At 37.8% G+C, this 17,719-nt stretch overlaps 1 protein-coding gene across 8 annotated transcripts in view; it reads left to right on the top strand.

Annotated features, from left to right (window-relative positions):
- ZNF644 (zinc finger protein 644) overlaps positions 1-17,719 on the top strand; it is a 116,506-nt gene that overhangs the window by 18,948 nt on the left and 79,839 nt on the right. For all 8 annotated transcript variants that reach the window (XM_023733414.1, XM_004378724.2, XM_023733407.1 and 5 more), the window contains exon 2: positions 7,091-7,151. Coding sequence is in view for 2 of the 8 variants with exons in the window: in XM_004378724.2 (XP_004378781.1) it covers positions 7,108-7,151 (44 nt within the window). In the remaining 6 variants the exon portion in view is untranslated. The remainder of the gene's footprint in view (positions 1-7,090; positions 7,152-17,719) is intronic.

Here is a 17,719-nt window from a genome sequence, read left to right as displayed (position 1 = left end):
AGGCTGATTTCTGTGAGGTAGAGGTCAAACATACCTCCACACTCCAGCCTTTTTTTTTTCTTCTTTTTTTTTTTTTCTTCCACCAATCAGTTCCTAAGTCTTATTGTGATATATTTTAACTCACTCTTGAATTTACTACTAGCTCTTCTATGAGAAGATTCCTATAAGGCAGAGGTCAGGCATACTTCCTCTCGCCAGCCTTTTTTTTTTTTTTTTTTTTTTTACTAATTCTGACACCTTCCATGCTTCCGATAGCACTCTCTACTTCTCTGCTGAGTTTGGTAATTTGTTGCAATGGCCACACACAACTGAACAGATAATACTCACAGTTTTGAGGTTTATTAGAGAAGTAACAGGTTATAATTCAGGATCAGGAATGACTCAGGTTACAATTTTTGGATCTGTACAGCTTCTTTTCAGCCGTGCTCGAAGGCAGACCTCTCTCTGCTCCTCGGCCTCTCTCCCTGTCATCTGCCCTGCTCGGGCAAGTGTTACAAAGCTCTTTAGCTCCACCAGTAAGTGCCTGGAGGCATTCCACTCTGCCAGTAAGCCTTGACCTGAAGGTGCTTAGCTCTCTCTTGCTCTTGGGTTGGCACATCCACTGTAGCCACCTCACTCTGTGGGCTGGGAAGCCCACTGGCCATCTTGTACTGATTTCCTAGTTCTGCTGTCACCATTTCTTTGCTGCTGCTACTTGCCATCTCCAGTGTTACACCTGTCTTCTGGGTCTAGGAGGTTCTCAGCACAAGAACTCTGGGTCCAAAGGATGGGCTCCACTCTGGCTCTTCTTTCTTTGTGGTAGGGAGGGCCCCCCTCTGCTCTGGCATTGTCTGTCTTTTAAGCCTAGCGGGATGGCACAACTAACCAGCCCCCTCTTTAGGGTTCCACACACCTTATTTGTGTGGTCCCACCCCCACGAGGGTTCCATGCACCTTATTTGCATTATTAGCAAGCTGTCCAGTCCCCTTGGTGGACCACAAGCACCTTACCTGCATAGCCCCACCCACTCATTTTGTAGAAGTCACAATACCATAGTGAGAAAGGCCATATAAAAACGAATTCATTGCACTGCGGTTGTTTTTTTCTGTGGTCCTACTGTTGAGTTTTGAGAGTTCTTGTATATTTTAGATGTGACTCTTGTCAACCCTGGTAGCATAGTGGTTAAGAGCTTCAGCTGCTAAGCAAAAGGTCGACAGGTCATATCTACCAGGTGCGCCTTGGAAACCCTATAGGGTAGTTCTATTCTGTCCTTTAGGGTTGCTATGAGTTGGAATCAACTTGACGGCAGTGGGTTTGGTTTTTTTGGTTTTCTTGTCAAGTATGTGGTTTGTAAACATTTTTCCCCCTAATCTGTCACTTTTTTTTTCATCCTCTTAACAGGGTCTTTCACAGAGTGAAAGTTTTTCATTTTGATGTTTTTGTTGTTATGAGTTGATTTCAACTCTTAGTGACCCCATGTGAGAGTAGAACGGCATCATAGGGTTTTCTAGGCTCTAATTTTTTTTTTTAATTGTGCCTTAGGGGAAAGTTTACAGCTCAAGTTAATTTTTCATTGAAAAATTTATACATATATTGTTTTGTGACATTGGCTGCAATTCCCACAATGTGACAGCACGCTCCCCCTTTTCACCCTGGGTTCCCTGTGTTGATTTGTCCAGTTCCTTTCCCTTCCTGCTTTCTCATCCTGATTTTGGATAGGAGCTGCCCATATGGTCTTGTATATTTGATTGAACTAAGAAGCATATTCCTCATGTGTATTATTTTTTGTTTTATAGGCCTCTCTAATCTTTGTCTGAAGAGTGGGCTTCCAGAATCGTGTCACTTCTGGGTTAGCAGAGCGTCCAGAGACCCTAGTTTTGGAGGTTCCTTCAGAATCTGTCAGACTATTAAGTTTGATCTTTTTATGTGAACTTAGGCTGTAACCTTTACGGGAGCTGATTGGCAGGACTTTCTTCCCTGGTGCCGCTGAGTGTGTTCAAACCGCCAACCTTTCTGTCAACAGCTGAGTGCTTGGATGACTATAGGCTGGTCTACAGGCTATAAGTTGCCTTGGGTGAGATATCTGGGCTGTCCTATATGCGGTGTCTCATCCTCCAGCACATTAGTTTGGGCTTGTTCTCATTGCAGTGACAAGGTTCCAGGAGAGAGCAGAATCATTCAAGGCCCCTTGAGGCCTGGACTGGAACCCATAAACTGACATTCACATCGTTCTAATGGTCTTTCTTATAATGTCAATCCCAGAGTCAAGAGATGGGGAAAAGGCGCCATCTCTTGGTAGAAACCACAAAGCCTCATTGACAAATGCATGGATAACAGGGAGTGGTACAAAATTGGGGTTATTTTTGCCAACAGACCTTTGATTCAATCTATAAAATAAGATTAATTTTCAAGGTTTGTTTAGTTCTGAGTTGAACCCCATTGTATTTTGGTAGGTGTTGTGTTTTTGTATAGAAATTGAGGCAAGTGTAAATTATATATATCTATCCAGTAGTCCAAATGACTCTTTGTTATATTTTTTTCATAAGGCATATCTGGTTAGATTTTGAAAGTATTAATAATTCATGCATTGAATTACCAATTGTAGGCTGCTGAAAGATGTTTTCATTTGTACTTTTATTCTTTTTATTATAAACGATAATTTCTTTTTGTGTTCATTTGACCAGTTTTAGATTTACAGAGAATTTGAGTAGATTAAATAGCGTTCCCATATCTCCCCCCTTCCCCCACCCCGTTTTCCTTGTTATTAACGTTCCATTAGTGTGGTTCATTTGTTACAATTAACGAACCAATATTGTTACATTATTATTAACTGAAGACCATACATAGCTTATTCAGAATTCTTTAGTTCTTAAATGTTATTTTCGTTCCAGAATCCCATCCAGGATGCTACATTATTTAGTTGTCATGTCTCCTTAGGCTGCACAAGACTTTCCTTGTTTTTGATGACCTTGACAGTTTTGAGGAGTGCTAGTCAGGTATACCGTAGGATTCCCTTCTGTTGTATTTTGTCTGATATTCTTCTCATGACTTAGACTGGGGTTATGGATTTTTGAAAGTATGTTTGAAACTTTAGTATGTAAGTGTTCTCTTAAAATCCCATTGAGGTAAAACCAAATATACCAGTTACTTTAAGTGTTTTCTCCTAATCTGTACTCGCCTTCAGCACTCACCTAAACACAATCTCAGTTATATGTTTTAGATATAGATTTAAAAGCAGTTCTTATCAAATTTTCTTATTAAATCCTTTTTTAAAAATGTATTGTTTAAAATGTGCTAGTTTGAGTATTTAGACAACAAATGGAATTAAAAGTTGTTTTCAGATTTTGAGGTATAACTAAGAGCAGAGCAAGATAGAAAAGAAATGAAACCACTGAAGTCAGTTATGTTACTTTGTGTGTGTGTGTGTGTGTGTGATGTTTGTATATGCATGTCTATGATTTTGTATATGTGTTTATGTGGGGGTGTTCCTTATTTATCTCCTTGAGAACTTGCCGTCCTCCATGTATTCGTTTCCTATGGCTGCTGGGACAAATATTACCATAATAAACTTTTGGCTCTAAACGACAAATCTATTCTTACACAGTTCTGGAGTCCCTAAGTCTGAAATTAGTGTCACTGGGGCAAAATCAAGGTATTGGCAGAGTCATGACAGCTTGGAGGTTACAGAGGAGAATCCCCTTCCTTGCTTCTCCTGCTTTTGGTGGCTGACAGCATTCTTGGCTTGTGTCTGTATCACTCCAGTCTTCAAGGCCAGCATCTTTAAAACTCTGTCTGCTCCATCTTCACATCAAATTCTCCTGTGTGTGTAGTCAAATGTATCTGCCTCCCTCTTATTAGATACATTTAGGATCTATGCAGATAATCCAGGATAATCTATCTCAAGATCCTTCATTTAGTCACATCTGCAAAGAGTTTTTTTTTTGCCATATAAAGTAACATTCACAGATTCTGGATTAGGGCATGGATATTTTGGGGGCCATTTTTCAGCCTGTCACACTCATAGTTGGCTGATAATGTCCTCACTTTGATTTATAGTTTAGTTTGTAGCAGATCCCAGTATCCAATTCTGGGTGGGTAGGGATTGGTGGCAGTGGGTGGCAGAGAGAATATACTCATCTCTTCTAGACATTATGCAGAAAACTCTAGGTCTGTGGTTTTTAGTGTGTGGTCCCTGAACTAGCAGCATTAGCATCATTTTAGGGATTTATTAGAAATGCAAATTTTCGGGCACCAATCTAGACCTGCTGAATCAGAAACTTTGGGGGTGGGGCCAAGCTATCTGTGTACAACAAGCCCTCCAGGTGATTCTGATGCAAGATAAAGTCTGAAAAACACTTTTCTAGATTGTTGACACTATTAGCACTAAAATGAAATATGCTTTCCTACCCAGCGCCTTTCTGGTTAACGCTAATACTAAAATCAGTTTAGAATTTCTAGCCTACAATCTTTTTTATTGTAGAGATATAGAAACATTTAGTAACAAAATGTTAGTGCTGATAATCCATGAAATTAATTAATTCACTTAAGAAAAGTTCCGGCATCAAGCTGATTTTTGTCGATTGTATTTTTACTTCTTGTTGTTAGGTGCCGTCGAGTCAGTTCCGACTCATAACCTATGACCCTATGTACAACAGAACAAAACACTGCCCAGTCCTGCGCCATCCTCAAGTCCTTATTATGCTTGAGCCCATTGTTGCAGCCACTGTGTCAAGTCTATCTCGTTGAGGGTCTTCCTCTTTTTTGCTGACCCTCCACTTTACCAAGGTCTGATCCTTCTGATAACATGTCCTAAGTATGTGAGACGCAGTCTCGCCATCCTTACTTCTAAGGAGCATTCTGGTTGTACTTCTTCCAAGACAGAGTTGTTCCTTCCTCTGGCAGTGGGGCATGGTATGTTCAATATTCTTCACCAGCACCATAATTCAAAGACATCAATTCTTCTGTCTTCCTTATTCATTGTCCAGTTTTCACATGCATATGAGGTGATTGAAACACTATGGCTTGGGTCAGGCACACCTTAGTCTTCAAGGTGACATCTTTGCTTTCTAACACTTTAAAGAGGTCTTTTGCAATGGGTCTTTTGCCCAGTGCAATGTATCCTTTGATTTCTTGACCACTGTTTCCATGGGTGTTGATTGTGGATCCAAGTACAATGAAATCCTTGATGACTTCAGTCTTTTCTCCGTTTATCATGATGTTGCTTATTGGTCCAGTTGTGAGGGTTTTTGTTTTCCGTATGTTGAGCTGTGATCCATATTGAAGGCTGTGGTCTTTGATCTTCAGTATTTTTATTTAGATGTAGTTATTTAATAAAGTAATGTGCCTGGATCTGGAAATATGTTCTTTTTTCCTCCAGTCCTTGAAAATGTGAATTAAACTTGATAACCTGAATTATACTTGCTTATCTTCTGTATCCCTTAGTACATTTTGGTACACTACACGAAACCTCTAATCCCTCATTCAGCGTACGTTGTTATGAGTGCTGAAATGAGAGAAATGAATTCTTGCCCTCAGTGTGTCCACACTCAAGTTTAGAAAAATCTACAAGTAAACAACGGAAACGGTTAATATAGAATGATCATTAGTTGCTATAGCAACTGAGAAACACAGCTGTACACAGTTCAAGGGATTAAAGAAGGATCCACCAGAGTGACTGGGCTAAATATTGATGTACTAGTAAAGAGGTGTTAGCAAAGTTAAAAAGAGGTGGAAGGTAGTTTTAGGGAGGAGGAACAGCATGTAAAAAGGCATGAAAGCAGAGGGACCATGAGGGCTGTTTTAGGAATTAAAGAGGCTTAGTGTGGTAGAAATATGGAGTGAATGGGAGAGTTGTGGTTGGGCATAGGTAGATAAATTGAGATCATGCAGTGTATTCCTAAGTAACTCTATGCTAAGGAATTTTGATTTTATTCTGAGGTTGATGAATAATATTGAGGGACTTGAACCAGATACGACATGTCAGGAAAACTATTATAAAATGGTTACTCATATAATTATGGGAAGGACAAATTTGAGATGACAGTGAGTCTGGAAGTAGAAAAGTTACAGTAATCTAGGGTGAGAATGGCAGTAGCTAATGGGGAAAAGGACAAAATTAAGAAATGTAAAGGAGCTAGTGGTGCCATTTTTTTTTTGAGAGTAGAATTCCAAAGACTAACAAGCCATGTTCAGGTAGGGGAAGGAAATGTGCAGAGTTCAGTGTAGGACATAATGAGTTTTCAGAATTTGTGGAATGTGGTAAACTTAGTAGGGTTGGTAGATTTTTGGCAGGTACATTTTCAATGGATTGTTAGGGTGGAAGCCTCTTTACTGAGGATTAATTGAGGAAGCAAAAGAGTATATGTATGTATACTGCTCTCTAGAATAACAATGCCTGGCATTTATTAAGAGGCGCCCTGGTGGCGCAGTTGTTAAGTGCTTGCTTGCTAACCAGAAAGTAGGAGGTTCAAACCCACTAGCCACTCTGCATGAGAAAGATGCAGCAGTCTGCTTCTGTAAAGATTACAGCCTTGGAAACTGTATGAAGGTAGCTCTGCTCTGTCCTTTAGGGTTACTATGAGTCGCAGTTGACTCTATGGCAGTGGGTTTGGTTTGTTTTTGGTTGGCATTTATCAACTACTTAATAAATGTTAGCCATTATTATGATCATTATTAGTATATACTTTCATGCCATCCCACATCGTTATCTTTTTTTGTCTTCAGTTTTTTGGCATATTTTTTGGTATGTACATAATAATATTAGATAAACACTGATCTAGAAAGAAGTGTATGTTTTATTAACAAATATTGATTTTAATTATTGCCATTGCCATACTACTAACACTAATGAAAACAGTTATTATAAATTTTTAAAGAGAATTAGAAAGTTGAAGTTTCTTATTTGAATAGATTAGTTTTCCTCAAAAAAAAAAGTGCTTAGCAATATTTTCTGATGTTAAAACGGTTTTAGTTGAACGTTTTTTCAGATAGATTTTATATCTAGAAAATAATTTGCAATTTTTAATTTGAAAGTGTAGTGTATTGTAGATGTAGTCATTCATACCTGAAGCAAAAAATTAAATGATGGTCTTTACATGTGTTCTTTTTGCAGGTTTGATTTAATTTCGAATGAGATTATTCTTGCAGCGAGATGTTAATAAAAGAAAGCCTAGGTAAGTAGATTACTTTGTTAAATGTTATATATTAAAGTAGGAAAGTATAAACATTGTGTGTATGTGTTTTTTTTTAATGCCTTCAAGTCCAGATGAGTTTTTAAAATAAATTTTAAAATACGAAGAATCGACTTTTTGACGCATTTGGTACAGTGGATTTGGTAACAGTAAAAATACGGCTATCAGATTATGAGGCTATTCTTAGTTTTCCTTCATTTTTGTTGATAAAGTATACAAATTTTCAATGAATATTCTAATGTGTTAGAAAATCAAGATGATGTTTGGTTTAACCACCCAGAAACCAGTGTAGTAAGAGATTTGCTTGACTGCTTCAGTGTTCTCTCCGTAGTGGATCATAGTATGTGAGTTGTCTATTAACGGAGCACTTCTGCAAGTAGGTTAAATTTGCCAAATTGTAACCTCTTTCAGTTAAAATAGTGTTCAGAATTGTAAAAAATTGTTTTAAGATTTTTCCTGTGGGTGTCTTTGCTGAATGGCTTTTCTAATGTAACATTCTGATTAGCTTTAATTTGCAAGACTGTTAAGACTTTTAGAAAATTGAATTGTAATCGTGTACTTTTGGTATATAAAAGAATGCTGTTTTAATAATATAAGCTATTGAAATGGTAAAACACATTTACTGTTTATTGGTAAGAAGAGAACATGGTGTCAGGTTATTAACTGATTAAAACGAATACTTTGATAAAGTTGCTATTAATTTGGTCTTTGTGAAATCTAACCAGACGTTTCAGCTGTCGAAAGCTTGCCGATTTTAATGTTTTTTTTTTTTTTTTTTAAAAAAAAGCCTAGGGTGAGAAATGCTGCAGTCAGTAATGTGCAGTAAAATAACCTAGTCTCAGTCAGTGGTTTAGGCATACTTTGAAGCAGAGCTCGCGTTTTATTGCTATTATGTAATAGTAGTACTGTTGTTGTTTGCAGTTGAGTTGATTCTGACTCATAGTGACCCTATAGGACAGAGTAGAACTGCCTCGTAGGGTTTCCCAGGCTGTAATCTTTATGGGAGCAGCACGCCAAGTCTTTTCTCCCATGGAGCCACTGGTGGGTTCGAACCACCAACCTTTTGGTTAGTAGGTGAGCATATTAACTAATGCGCCACCAGGGCTCCTTATAGTAGTACTAGTAGCAGCAGTAACCATTTGAAGAGTACTTATTGTACTCTAAATTGTGGTAAGTGCTTCTCATACCTTACTCGTCCTTATCTTACCTCCTATGAGGTAGGTATTGCTGTGTAGAAGAATCTTAATTTTTTTGGTTTATAGTGGGTTATTTCTTTTTGTTTAGAAAGAATATTTTTACAGCATTTATTATAAAGAACGCTCACCCATATATCTTCCTAAAGGAGAGAAGAGGCCAGACTTTGTACTTTGAGGTCTTACAGAGATTTTTGTTTGCTAGTTGAATATATAGGGTTTTTGTTTGTTTTGTTTGAATGTATAATTTGTTGCCATTGTTGTTAGTTGCCGTCAAATCAGCTCTGTCTGATTCATGCTGATCTTAGGTATGCATAACAGAATGAAACATTTCTCAGCCCTGTGCCATCTTTATTATCAGTGGTATGTTTGAGTCCATTGTTGCTTTTGCTGTGTCAGTCCATTTCATTGAAGGTTTTTGTTTTTCTGACCCTCTACTTTATCAAACATGATGTCCTTTTAGTAATTGATCTTTCCTCATGACCTGTCCAAAGTGAGTGAGCCAAAGTTTCACCATCCTCGCTTCTAAGGAGCATTCTGATTGTAAATGTGTAATTTACAAGTGATAAAATGCATAAAATTTTAAGTATAGAGCTGAATGACTTTTTACATATATGTTCACTTGCAACTGCCATCCAGATTAAGATATACAATATTTTTATCATCCCAGAAAATTCCTCATGCTTTCTTTTCCAATCCAATATACTTCCTCCCTGAGGTGAGCATCTTTCTGAATACTATTAGCATAGTTTTCCTGTTCTTGAACTTCACATATGTAGAATTGTATAGTATGCACTCTTGTGTCTGGCTCTTTTCATTCAGTGTAATGTTTTTGAGATTCATCCATGATGTGAGTGTATCAGTAGTTCATTACTATTGCTGAGTAATATTTCCTTGTATGAACATACCACAGATTTTTTTATTCATTCTCTATAATTTTGTTTATTGGATTCTATAAGTAGCTGGCCTCACTTGCTGTCTTCTTTATACTGTTTTTCTTCCTCTACTTGTCCCCTTTATATTTCCCTATTACCTATAGAATAAAATGTGAGCTTTATAGCATGGCATATAATTATCTCACTGCAGCTATGCCACACTGCCTAGAATTCTCTGAGTAAACTAAGTGTAGTGTTTCATACTCCTAGATCTAGCATGATGTGTATGTTGTCATTCTCCCACTCTCTTGCCTTCTCCAGCTGCCAGTGTCCTACCTCTTAGTTGTCAGCTTATTTCCTCAAGCATCACCTCAGCCTGGGAGCCAGGCCTGTCCATACTTTAGCAGTCTTCTCTACTAGACTGAGCTCTTTTAAAGCAGACATCATCCATGTTGTATTTATCTTAGTAGCACAATCCCAGACACTTTAAGAATTCTTCTCTCTCAAACATAAGGATTCAGAATGCTGGTTGAAATGAGCTGGGGACAGTTGTACTTCAGTTGCTGCGAGGCTGTAGGAAAGAGCCAATACGGGCAATCCAGAGGCAGTGTTATAAGTATTTTGGAAAGAGAAATAAAATACCACCAAAATCTTTTTTGAATCCAATTGTAATAAAGGTAGTCCCAGATTTACGACATGGTTCCATTCCGTCGACTCTGCAAGTTGGTTCTGATGTAAGTCAAATACCTCTACCGTTTTTTTTTTTTTTAGTTTTCATTATTGTTGCCTATTATTAGTGTCTTTATAAAACCAGTCTTTGTCTTTCGGGATTGGAAACATTACATATAAATTTACAAATATATTTTAATACATTGTATGTAGTACATTTTACTAACGATAAGATGTAAAAAAAAAAAAAAAAAACCGAAACGGATGGTCATAAGTGTGATTCATTTTAACTCGAATACCTCGTAAGTCAGGGACTATCTGTACAATGTCTAGTAATGTTCTTAGCTCAGACCTTAAAGAAGACCGTTGTTGCTGATTTTGATGACAACTTCCAAGTGAGGATATCAATCCATGTTGTAGAAATTGGAGTGTTTGCTATAAATGGTATTCTCTTTGTGGGTTTATGCTAGTTATTCCTTTAAGATTGTAAAAGATGTGTTACATTAATACAAGTAAAAGATTAGGGCAACCAGTTACATCTGTAAGAGGCGAATAAAACTTTTTCTCATTCCTGTGTGGGTAAAAAATTGTATGGATGGAGGAAGAAATTGAAAAATCAAACTATGAAATTGTGATAACATTCCTATAGATTAGGAAGCTTGTTGTTAGCTGAAAAATATTTTTTAATTGTTTCATTATTATAGATTTGTAATATATATAAACAATATGCTTTCTTAAGAAATTAAATGTTTGCTGTTTTAAAGCATTTTGTACTAGTTTTCTTCTTCTGTAGTTGAAATTCGGCTAGTTGAGTTGGCTATATTAGTCCCTGGGGATTTTTATGCCTGAAACTTGATTGCCCTGTAGCAAGTCCAAAGCAAGGAAAGGTCCTTCTCCTATGGTATCAATTTGTTCCTTTTCCTTTCTGCAGCTTCTGCTGTAAAGGTTGGACATTGACCCCATCTCATGCTGTTCCTTGTCTCCCTACCAGGATTTTCTTAGACACGGTTTCTTACCAAATGTTGAACCTTAGTTATTTCTTTTATTTCATCTTGGATGTGAAGTCTGTTTAGTTTTCTTGTTGATAAGATTTGAGGATCCAGAGGAATTTAACCTTGGGACTTCTTGACTTACAAGTCACTAAAAGATTTTAGACTAATTTTTCTTCTCAGAGGCTCTTCTTCATTTTGTAATTCAGTATTTCTTGTAGGCAACTGCTGCTAACCTTTTTCATTTTTCAGAATCTTGCATCCATGCTTTTGAAGTTCTTAACAAATGTTTATCTTATTTATTCTCTTACTAGCTTAATTTCCAAATTTATTTCCCTGTGCTTCAGTTTCTTTAAGGCAGCGTAGCTATGCTGCCCTTTGTTGTAGCACAAAAAAAGTTTGTAATTAATAAAATTATTTGTCTTGGTTCTAGATGAGGTTGCAGTGTACATTTGACCTTTTTTCAACTGTATTGCCAAGTAACAGTATTTTCAAATATTTTTAATAAGAGTTACATGTGCTTATATGTATAAGCAAATAGTACAGAAATGTTTAAAGTAAAAAGTAGGTCTGTCCCCTCCTGACCAGCACTTTACTTCCCGTAAGCTACTGAAAACAGCTGGTATATTTTCAGTATTTATTTAACAATATGTTCATTAACCAGTGTATCTTGGATATTTTCCCCATGTATGTTATTGTTAGCGGCTGTTGCATTGGCTCCTGACTCATGGTGACCCCATGTGCAATGGAACGAAATGCTTCCTGGTTCTGTACCATCCCTGTGATAGGTTGCAGATCTGACCATTGTGATCCATAGGGTTTTTACTGGCTGATTTTTGGAAGTAGATCACCAGTCTTTTCTTCCTGGTCTTTCTGTGGAAGCTCTGCTGAAAATTATTCAGCATTGTAGCAATACACGAGCCTCCACTGAGACAGATGTTGGTTGCGCATGAGGTACACTGGCTGGGTGTTGAACCTGGGTGTCCTGAATGTGTAACTGTATTCTTATTGATAGATATTTGGGTAAGTCTCAGTTTTTTTGCTTTTATGAGCATTACTGCAGTGAATATTCTTGACTGTATCATTTGGAGTGTATGAGTGTCTACAGATAATTTATAGCAGTGGGTTGCTGGATCAAAGGATATGTGCACTTTAGCTTCTGATATGTATTGCAAAATTGCAAGTAGATTTTACTATTTAGTATATCAATTGGCAGTTAATTTAGAGTGTCTGTTTCCCGACATCCTGCTAAACAGTAGCCAATGTTTTAATCTTTGCCAGTCTAATCAGAGAAAAATGGTATTCATTTTACAATACATTTTTTTAATTGTGAGATTCCATAGATTTGAAATGTCACCTTTATCATACCTTATAGAGAATATATAATTTGCGAAGATTTTTATCCTTTACTATTAAATCCATAAATTAACATTATTTCATGTTTTATATATTACATTCAAAGTTGTTTGACTTCTTCCCCCTCCCCGTACTAGTTATTTAGGATAAATATTTCCTTGTGAATTTCTTCATAGTTTGCTACAAACTAACTATAACACAGTTTATAAGTAAATAAAAGCTATTACTAAGTATTAGGTTAGTGAAGTCTAAATTAATAACATTTTGTTATTTCTTGCCCTCTTTGTGATTTTTTTTTTTTTTACTGCCCTTACTGTGTATGACGATTTTTAGTCTCAGATCAAGCTTTAAAGTCAGTAAACTTACTTTGAGATTCTTTAACTCTAGAAACTACTAAATTTAAGACCAGAAGAAAAGAAACCATCATAACATTATTATGATGTTTTTTTTGCTGAGTTAGTTTTAAGGATTAAGATATTTTCTTGTTTTTAGCTCATTTATTTTTTGTACAGTTTTTTTCCAGTGTGATGCCTTTACTCCTGGATATCTTTATATCTCTCTTGGTCTGTATTTCTTAAAACTAATGCATGGTTTCACTGTGCTGTTTCATTTGTTTTAAGGGATACATTGATTTGTTTTAAAGCTGAGCTGTCAGTCTGTTTTTCCAAAGAACTTTTCATTTAGGCCTGGATTTATTATAAAAGTTTCTGTCCAAATTTGAAATAATTTTCAATCTTATATTTAAAGGCTAAGTGGCTAATGTCATTTCAATATGTTAACAAAAAATGTTGATAAAACAGTCTCTTCAGACCAAAGAATTTTACTATTGCTGTAGTTCAGCCTTCTATGGTAGGTCTAAACTGTAAAGAAAGGGGCTAAAGGCACTAAGTAAGCCTTTATTAAGACCTAATGTTCCAGGTCCTGAAAGCTTGACTCTATCCATGTCATTAAGATTGACTCTGCTTTGAGGAAGCAGCTCTTCCCCAGTCATATTTTGAGTGCCTTCCAACCTGATGGGCTCATCATCTGGCAGTGTATCAGACAGTGTTCCACTGCTGTTCTTAAGGTTTTCACTGGCTAATTCTTTTCAGAAGTAGACTGCTGGGTCCTTCTTCCTTTCTTGTGGCATGACTTAAAATGAGAAGAAACAGCTGCGAACATCCATTAGTAATTGGAACATGGATTGTACGAAGTTGCAATATTGAAGGATTCTACAGGGAAAATATTAAATGACACAGGAAGCATCAAAAAGATGGAAGGAATACACAGAGTCACTATACCAAAAAGAATTGGTTCACATTCACCCATTTTAGGAGGTAGCATATGATCAGGAACCGATGGTACTGAAGGAACTAGTCGAAGCTGCACTGAAGGCATTGGCAAAAAACAAGGCTCCAGTCATTGACTGTATATCAATTGAGATGTTTCAGCAAACGGATGCAGCGCTGGAAGTGCTTACTTGTCTATGCCAAGAAATTTGGAAGACATCTCCCTGGCCAGCCAACTGGAAGAGATCCATATTTATGCCTGTTCCTAAGAAGGGTGATCCAGCTGAATGCGGAAGTTATCAAACAATATCATTAATATCCTACGCAAGTAAAATTTTGCTGAAGATGGTTCAAAAGCGGCTGCAGCAATATATCAACAAGGAACTGCCAGAAAGTCAAACCAGATTTTCAGAAGAGAACTTGAAACCAAGTATATCATTGCTTATGTCAGATGGATCCTGGCTGAAAGCAGAGAATACCAGAAAGATGTTTACCTGTGTTTTATTGACTATGCAAAGCCATTCCACTATGTGGATCATAACAAATTACCGATAACATTACGAAGAATGGGAATTCCAGAACACTTAGTTGGGGTCATGAGGAAACTGTATATAGATCACGAGGCAGTTGTTTGAACACAACAAGGGGGTACTGTGTGGTTTAAAGTCAGGAAAGGTGTGCATCAGAATTGTATCCTTTCACCATACCTATTCAATCTATGCTGAGTACATAATCTGAGAAGCTGGACTGTAAGAACAAGAATGGGGCATCAGGATTGGAGGAAGACTCATTAACAACCTGCGTAGTGCAGATGACATAACCTTGCTTGCTGAAAATGAAGAGGACTTGAAGCACTTACTGATGAAGATCCAAGACCACAGTCTTCAGTATGGATTACACCTCAGCATAAAGAAAACAAAAATCCTCACAAGTGGACCAATAAGCAACATCATGATAAATGGAGAAAAGATTGAAGTTGTCAAGGATTTCATTTTACTGGGATCCACAATCAACACCCATGGGAGCAGCAGTCAAGAAATCAGACAACATATTGCATTGGGCGAATTTGCTGTAAAAGACCTCTTTAAACTGTTAAAGATGTCACCTTGAAGACGAAGATGTGTGTGACCCAAGCCGTGATATTTTCACTTGCCTCATATGCATGCAAAAGCTGGATGATGAATAAGGAAGACTGAAGAAGAATTGACACCTTTAATTGTGGTGTTGACGAAGAATATTGAATATACCACAGACTTCCTGAGGAACAAACAAATATATCTTGGAAAAAGTACAACCAGAACACTTTTTAGAAGCAAGGATGGCGAGACTATGTCTCACATACTTTGGACATGTTATCAGGAGGGATCAGTCCCTGGAGAAGGACATCATGCTTGGTAAAGTAGAAGGTCAGCGAAAAAGAGGAAGACCCTCAACGAGATGGACTGACACAGTAGCTGCACCGATGGGCTCAAGCAGAGCAACGATGATGAGGATGGTGCAAGACCAGGCAGTGTTTCCTTCTGTTGTACATAGGGTCATTATGAGTTGGAGCCAACTCGGGCACCTAACAACAACAACAACAATGTAATATAATCGCCTATATTATGTAATATAATCACCTCCATGATGAGATCTGATATAATGTAATCACCTCTGTCATGGATTGAATTGTGTCCCCCCAGAATATCTGTAAACTTGAATAGGCCATTATTCCCAGTATTGTGTGATTGTCTACCTTTTGTCTTTGGGTATGGTTTTCCTATGTGTTGTAAGTCCTATCTTTATGATGTTAATGAGATGGGATTAGTGGCAGTTATGTTAATGAGGCAGGACTCAATCTACAAGATTAGATTTTAAGCCAGTTGCTTTTGAGATATAAAAGAGAGAAATAAGCAAAGAGACATGGGGACCTCATACCACCAAGAAAGTAGTGCCAGGAGATGAGGATGTCCATCAATCTCCGTGATGAGATCTGCTATGAATAGCCAATCAGTTGAAAGTGGAGTTTCCTTGGGGTTGTGGCTTGCCTCCAGTATATAAATGGATGTTCTAGCAAGGCTCACTCTTGCTCTGGATCCTGTATCAGACTCGCCATCATCTGACCTCAGCTTCTTGGGACGTGTGCCGGCAGCCTGCTGTCTAACTTGCAGATTTGGGAATTTGCCAGCTCTCGCAGCCCTGTGAGCCAACAGCTTGCCATCTGACTTGCCAATTTTGGCTTTGTCAGTTTCTGCAACCACGTGAATCAGGGAATCCTCCATCCTGACACCTAACCCACAGATTTGGAACTTGCGAGCCTCCACGACTGAGTTGAATTTAATCTCTCTCTCTCTCTATATACATATAGGTTTCACTGGTTTTGCTCCTCTTGAGAACCCAGCCTAAGACCATAAGTAATTGCAAAGACAGAATTAGAACCTAAGTCTTCTGACCTCTTATGTACTGTTCTTTTGAGATGAACGTTGAAGCAAATATCTGAAAGTTTTTAGGGTATTCCAGCCGAGTTTAGGACTATGGGCCTACCTGTTACATGATAGGTGGTCAGTAAATATTTGTTTAATGTTTTATTTATTTATTTATAATGTTTTATGAAATGGGTGTTATAGTTAAATTGGTTTTAGCTCGTACTTGATACTAGTTACTAGTCTGAGGAGGAAAGAAGGATGACTATACAATATAGCAATCAGGTGTGATTAATGTTATGGTAGTGTGAACGTAGTCTCTGTTCCAGGAAGGCAAGGACCATGCATATTTTATTTACTTATATATATATATCTATGCACAGTTGTGCAAGTGGTTAAGTGCTTGACTGCTAGCCGAAAAGTTGGTGGTTTGAACCCAGAGGTGCCTCAGAAGACAGGTCTGGTGGTCTGCTTCTGAAAGGCCACAGCCTAGATACCTTATGGAGCAGTTCTACTCTGCACACATGGGGTTGTCATGAGTTGGGAATCCTCTTGATGGTAACTTACAGCAAAGCACCTAGGCCCGTGCTTTACTCATAAAACCAGTTGCCATTTAGTCGACTCCGACTTATGATGACCCCATATGTGTCATAGTAGAACTGTGTTCCATATGGTTTTCAATGACTGATTTTTCAGAAGTAGATCACCAGGCTATTCTGAGGCACCTCTGGGTAGACTCGAACCTCCAGTCTTTTGGTTAGCAAGGAGCATGTTAACTGTTTACACCACCCATAGTTGGCGTGTAATTTATTGAATGACCTAATAGAAATACGGAACCCTGGTGGCGTAATGGTTAAGAGCTTGTCTGCTAACCAAAAGATCAGCAGCTAGAATCCACCAGCTGCTCCTTGGAAACCCTACGGCAAGGCCTCCGGGAAGAAATGACATGTATAGTTTGAGGAACTGTTAGTGATTTATCTAGATAAAAAGTTGAAGAGGGACTGCTTTTTGCAGCAGAAACTGCATGTGCAAAAGATCAAAGGTAAGAGAAAGGGTGAAAGATTGGCAGAAGTGAAAAAAATGTGGCATGTCTTGAGTATAGAGCTCAACACAGAGGTGGGGAGGGGGGAGTGGCTAAGTGTCAAGAGATAAGACCAGAGAGTGGGACTATAGCTATTGTACTGAAGGTCTTATAAATCATTTTAAGGAGTTTGAGTTTAAACAGTAATGAGACACTATTGAAGGGGTTTAAGTGTGAGGGAGTGATGTGATCAGATCTGTGTTTTAGAAAAGATACCTACTTAAAATGTGGAGAACAGGTGGAGGGGGAACTAGATTGGATTCAAGGTGACCAGTTAGTTAGCAACGAGAGGTTGCTGGCCTGACTTTAGAGTGGTGGCAGTGAGGATAGACAGATGTGCTTGGATTTGAGACAGATTTAGATAACAAAATAAATCAGCTTTGGTGGTTGATTTGTAATGGAGTCGGGGTAGGAGAATAAGGGAGGAGTTGATGATGTCTGTGTTTCTGGCCTGGGCAATAGTTCTATATTCACAGGTAGGAACTTGGGAAAAGAAGCAGGGTTGGAGGGAACAAGAGTTAAGTTTTAGGTATATTAAGCTTGAAATATTTTATTTATTTATTTATTTATATTGTACTTCAGGTGAAGGTTTACGGAACAAATAGTTTCTCATTAAACAGTCAGTACACATTGTTTTATGACATTGGTTAACAACCCCATGACATGTCAACCCTCTCCCTTCTCGACCTTTTTTTTTTTTTGGTGAAAGTATACATA

Source organism: Trichechus manatus, unplaced genomic scaffold (genome assembly GCF_000243295.1).
Source record: "Trichechus manatus latirostris isolate Lorelei unplaced genomic scaffold, TriManLat1.0 scaffold00058, whole genome shotgun sequence".
NCBI classification, from domain to species: domain Eukaryota; kingdom Metazoa; phylum Chordata; class Mammalia; order Sirenia; family Trichechidae; genus Trichechus; species Trichechus manatus.
This window is presented reverse-complemented; position numbering and strand designations above follow the sequence as displayed.